The sequence below is a fragment of the Phaethon lepturus genome, unplaced genomic scaffold, assembly GCF_000687285.1.
Source record: "Phaethon lepturus isolate BGI_N335 unplaced genomic scaffold, ASM68728v1 scaffold29491, whole genome shotgun sequence".
Lineage (NCBI taxonomy): Eukaryota > Metazoa > Chordata > Aves > Phaethontiformes > Phaethontidae > Phaethon > Phaethon lepturus.
In genome coordinates this window covers 202-6130 of record NW_010520257.1, presented here as the reverse complement: position 1 = coordinate 6130, position 5929 = coordinate 202, and the positions used below count along the sequence as shown (strand labels likewise).

The 5929-nt window shown below is 44.3% G+C and overlaps 1 protein-coding gene across 1 annotated transcript in view; it reads left to right on the top strand.

Annotated features, from left to right (window-relative positions):
• LOC104628676 (protein tweety homolog 3-like) overlaps nucleotides 1-5724 on the top strand; it is a gene marked incomplete at both ends in the record, with an annotated part of 8587 nt that extends 2863 nt beyond the window's left edge. The window contains 2 exons of the mRNA XM_010297340.1: nucleotides 4780-4891; nucleotides 5504-5724. Of these exons, the coding sequence (XP_010295642.1) occupies nucleotides 4780-4891; nucleotides 5504-5724 (333 nt within the window). The remainder of the gene's footprint in view (nucleotides 1-4779; nucleotides 4892-5503) is intronic.
• Nucleotides 5725-5929: the final 205 nt, after the last annotated feature.

Sequence of the window (5929 nt, the reverse complement as noted above, 5' to 3'; positions counted from 1 at the left end):
GGGGATCAGTGTTGCCTGATGACTTGGTATTGCCTGCTGAGCAAAAGGGAGAATGCTGAGCCAGCAGGAAGGCTTAACTGGTTAACAGGAGCCCTCCAACAAAATGTCTCTGAGTCCTCCCAGTTGCTCTAGCCACAAAGCTGCAGGAATGATTTGCCTAGATTATTCCATGAACACCTAGTTCATTTCTAGTCCTTACCAATTTTTACCAGTTTCTGTGTATGGGAAGTTGTCTTAGAAATAATCTCATCCACCAGTTAGGTGACCCTAATTCTCCTAGAAGGGAGCTCAGCTCTGAAGGTGGATAGGAAGCTTCATGGAGAGGATACCTGAAAGAAATGGGTACAAATAGATGGTGAAAACTTGCTTTCTCAAGTGCCAGTAATAGCGCTTTCCCCTGGTGCGAAAGTGCAAGGTGGTAATTAGACAGACATATTAACATTCCTCCTGAGAACATGAAGTCTAAAAAGGGCTCTCCGTATGAAGTTCCTGTAATTAAAGATGGCTTGGTGTAGTTAGATTATTCATTTCTAAGGATGTGACGTGAATGGCTAGTGTTCATCTTTTCAGTCTGGTGACTGGGTACCTACAGGGGTTTTCACTGTGTGTGCATGGGTATTACAACAGGAGGATTTTTCCACCAGAAGGCATGTATATGCTCTCTGTATCAGATTAATGCTTTGCTGTTTATGTATACCTTGTGTAATCCAGAAGACAATTTTGCAGGTCACATTGTGAGATAATTTGGAATTACACTTGATTTTTCTAGTTCTTTATCAAGGATGTCATAAGCCCATGTGACTCTTGCATACAGAAAATAAGAAAGCTATTCTCCAGACTGGAATTTCTTGAGTCTTGCTAAAAAGTGGTACTGAAGTGTGTGTACGCAACCTGCAGCACTCTAAATCCTACTGTTGTATCTGTAGGAATACATGGCAATCATGGCATGCTGCACTTGTGTCTTGTGTCATATCACTCTTTGAAGAGCTGGTATTGCGTACTGTCTAGCGTGTTTCTGTGGGCGTGCACCAGTAATGACAGCGTTAATCTCAGGAGTGCTGTGTTTTCTTGGCTTAACATCTGTGGGTTTCCCAAAACTTACAAAATGACTGAGTAGCCAAGTGTCTTTTTAAATGCTGTACTGAGCAGCAGGAGCAACTTTTTAAATGGCCTGTAAAAGCTTGGTAGATTTTTTTTAAAGATTTTTATTAAAAAACAGTAGTGAGAAGGCAGGGGAGAGGTGGGGGTAGTAGAAGGGACAGGAGACTGACAAAGGTAGGTTTGGGAGGAAGAACTGAAGATGGGACCGTGTGGATTCAGGAGGCGATGTGTGTGTGCTGGGGAGGGGGGCGTGACAGAAGCAAGAATAGCGGAGGTGACTCTCCTATAGAAGCATTAAAAATGCATTGGATTATCTTCCAGAGGGTGCTAGAGTGGAAAAAAGCTGTGTCATTCAGGAGTGCTGTTCTTGTATCCACGCTGCGTGACAGAAATGCAGGCTTCCCCATTGGGCGGTGATAGTCATCCTGTACTGGGAGATGGATCTGCTGTATCTTGGGCTACAGAGCCTCCCTGGGTTTGTGCAAGAAGCAGTGTGATTTGTCTTGACCTCAAGGACTTACACTGTTGGATTAAGATGAGTTGATCTATTTTTACTTTCAAAGGTCGCGCTTAAATAAAAGGAGCCCTTCTGTTTCCCTCTAATCAAATAAAAGGTAGTTAAAAACTAGTGCAAATCCTTAAGTCTGCTTTAAACAATAGCAACTTATACCAGTGTGTGTAGGCAGGGATTTGAAACAACTGTTGGATTTAGATGAAACCAAATGCAAACAGAAAACTTAGAAGTGGTCTTCTCCTCTTCCCCACCGGCAGTTCCCCCACTGCCTGCCCTCCAGCTCTGCCCCTCCTCAGCCACAGCACGGGTGCAGGCAGCTGCCTGCAGCCTGTGTCGCTGGGCTTCGTGCAGGGATGGCTTCCTTCCCTCTCTAGCATGATAGAAAGGGGAACTGCCACAAAACCGTACAGCTTGCTCCTGGGAGAAGGAATGGCTGTGGAAGTGGCCCTTGCTAGCACAGGGTGTGAATGCGGAGCTGGCTTTAGCTGGGCGGTAATGGAATAATTAATGCTTTATGTGTAATTTCCAGTGAATGTGTGATATGCACGTCTAGAGGAATTTGTTACTTGAGTTAAATGGCTTTTATCCCAATTCCTGTTGCTGTAGTGTTTTCTTTCAGTAGTGGCTGTGCCTGGAGGGTTGGGGCAGTCGGAGCTGCGGCTCGTACAGGGCTGGACGAGAAGCCTGCGAGGATGGCTGCTGGGGTAGTTCTGCCTTGAAAGGGTAACAAGTTCCAAAGCACTTGCTGGTAGTTGCTAGCATTTCATAAATGGTACCTTTAAGTAAACTGGCTAATACACCTAGCTGTGCTGCATCTTTAAGACAAGATGACTGCTGCTACTTCAGCGTGCTGCTTCTGAGTCTTTTCCACCAAAACAATGCTACTGCGCTGGGAGTACTGAGAGCCAAGCAGGAGGTTTTGGGCACTTACCAAGCCTTTGCTGAAAGAATAGGCTTCTAGTAGCTGTAACAGACTGAATAAAAATCACTCACCAATTAAAGGGGTCAGATCTGCATATTCAATGTCAAGAATGTTCTGGAATTTATTTGATGTCTATAGTAGAAATAACTGTTGAAGTTTTCTGCTGCTCAGGAGGGTGAAAGGATCTGGATGAAATTCAAGCCAGAGGTTTGTAATTGCTGTGATGGGATGCTGAATTTCCTTATCCTGGGCATAGCTCTGGATCTATAATCTCTCTAGTTCAGGGGGAGGGGTCTGTGTGTGTCTTTTTTTATTCCCTCCACCTCTGTGTATCCGAGGCATGCATTATCAGGCTCTGATAATAGCCGCAACCAGGGAGGAATGGAGAGGGCTTTTCTCTCTTTAATTATCAGCATCATTTGCATTAGGAACATGTTTGAGGAATGGTATTAGTGAAGAACTGATTCCTTGTGTTAACACTAAATATTAAGAGCTACGTACCTGCTGCTTCTTTTTCTGTATATGATGCAAACTGCCCACTGTCCCTTGGAAGACTCATCAGCTGAGGCCTTTATGGGCCTTTATGGAAGTGTTGGAAAAAGTATGAGGCTAGCACAGACTTCCATAGTGGATCCACTTCCAGTGCATGATATTTGCTTCCCTTTCTTGTCTGTATGAGGAGAAGGAAATGCAACCAGGTGAACTATGTTGTTCTGCTCACTCTTTCTGAAATGGATGAGCCCAGGAAAGGAAGGATGGATGCTGTCTTCCCACAGGAGAGGAGCGAGAGCAGAAACTGTTGTTTGGACTGCAGACCCATGTACATGCCAGAGCAAATCTCTGGAAGGGTCTGTTATCTGGACAAAGCCCACTCTAGCCTGCCTGCTTGGGTTTAGTTCCCAGTCGGGTGGTGATGGTGGTGAAGAATGCCTAACGTCCTTTACTGGCCCTTCCTGTTAAACAAAGGCACTATACTTGTTCTGAAAGTTGTTGTTTGGCTTGTTTCCTTCCTCTTTTATTCCTCCTTCAAACCAACTCTGAGGACAGTGCTACAACCCAAGCACAAAGTTGTTGTGAAAAAACTAAATGTTTCATCCAGAATAACTTAGATTTATACGAAACCCACCACTACCACAAACACAACCGTAGTATCTTGAGAACCTTCACAGAAAAAGATCCTGGGTGCTTCGAAGCTAAACGTGACATGAGAATAGGAAACTTGTATCTTGGTAATATTTGTTTGCTCTGAGTTTAGTTGTGTGACCCCTTCAAGTTCTTTCTTCCTCTATTATTAGGAAAAATGGGCTTGGGAAGAGGAACTGTGAGTTCCTGCAGCGATGTCTTAATAGAAGAGGTATCGCTGACTTGCATGAGATAATCTCCTGGTTGCAACTCATTTACAGGATCTTCCTCCTTTAAGTGAGGCTTAAGCTAATATGGTTTACTTTATAATTGGGGCAGACTGATATGTGTGGACAGTTATGGCAAATCAGCTGATAGGTGGTAATTTGCTAAGCAGCTGGAGTTGAATTGTGTCTGCAAGCTTGAAATTTGCTTGCTTTAAAAATAAATAAGCCTTTTGTCCCAGTAAGTTACTGAGCCTTCCTTCCCAGTACTCTAAATCAGTGCAACACAAATGCTTCTAATGGGAAGATAAATCAAGATAGATGACGCTCATAGATATTTCACAGTGTAGAGAAGGTGGCATGAATAACATATCTAGAGGAACCACCACCACAGTCAAGTAGCCTGTGCAAGTTCTTTGTATCCTGTTTTTAAAAAATATAATGAAACAATCTCTCTTTCATGTCCAGACAAGGCGTGCATCTCCTGACAGCAATGGTAGGCCTTTCAGGAGCCACTGGAGAGCCGCTTGGCTGGCTGGATTTCTGGTTGCCCATGGCTAGATCTGAACTCTCTTAACAGTTCTCTAACAGATTTTCATTATTTCACCACAAATGAAACGTACATATTGAAGGGGTGGCGTTCCGCTGTTCGTAATATGGATGCTATACAGAGAATCAGTGGCTGTGTGGAAAATGCAGGTGAATGTTTACAGGTGAATTTTTTTTAGTGGTTGCTGAGGGGCATGACTACCCCAGAGACCCTTTGTGGAGGCACACGGCTTCCCTGTCTCTGGAAAGTGCTGCTGTGACTACGAAGGGCGCTGTAGCGGTAAGCCGTGCATTATACAGCTTGCCTTTTAGCTTTGACTCTGCCCTTTCTTGCTTTCACTCTGCAGTGCTGGAATTGCTGTTGGCTTCTATGGGAATGGAGAGACCAGTGATGGCATTCACCGGCTGACGTACTCGCTGCGCCACGCAAACCGCACTGTGGCAGGTGTCCAAGACCGGGTGAGCACTAAGGGGATGCGCAAGCAACTGGGGAGGCTGGGAATGAGCAGACCTGCTCAGCGCCTCTTCTCTTGAATCTGGCTGTGCCTGTATTTCTTCCTCTTTTTTGTTAGTCTCTGGGCTTAGAGATGTGCTAAAATTTCCATTACTGGAGTGGTGCTTTCTTCAGCTCTTCTAAAAATATCGAAGCAAATACAGCTTGTTAAATGAAGTCTTCTCTTTGCTGGGTTTAAAAACAGCTTCTGATCAGCTCTCTTCCACACTCGGAAGAGGAGGCAGGCCAGAGCAGACAAATCTTTTACTAAAATGTATCATTTTAGTACAATCAGTTGTTGCTGTGCTCCCTCTAATTTCATGGTATCATTCTGCAACCCTGATGGCCGCAAAATGTGTACATGTGTTAAAGGCCCAGCTGAGATGCTCTCATTGGACTACCACAACCTACTTTATAGATGCTTACAACTTGCTTTTGAAGGGTAAGCAGTCTGAGCCTCTTAAGACAGAGGACTGGTAATCTGGAAGCTGTCCATAACTCGCTAGTAAGGATGAATCCTCTTTTACTTCCTTGACTTCCTGTCCTTTAATCATTATTTTTTCTTTGCCATACTATAGGTACTAGATACCGCAGTGGCCCTGAACCAAACAGTAGAACCAAACTTGCTCATCCTGGAGGAGATGTTTACGAAGCAGACTGACTACCTGCATGTTATCCAGAAACTGCAAGGTCTCTTGGATGATCTGGTCAGACAAACAACTGAGATCCCCTTTTGGAAGAATGAAGAGCTGTCTCTGGAGGAGCTGGCAATTCAGATTGACCTTTATGACTGGTACAGGTGTGTAGCATGCTGTAGTGTAGTGGTTGTAGCATCTGTTTTGCAACAGTGGTGTGTGTGTTCTGGGTAGCTGAGCCAAAGACTGTATATATATTACTGCAGGTGTTCCTGGCCCATCCAGCTGACTTGTTTCTTAACAGCAAAATTGCTTCAGTTTAAATCAAAATGCCTGGCAATGAGTCTTTTCTTAATGGTTTACCACCAG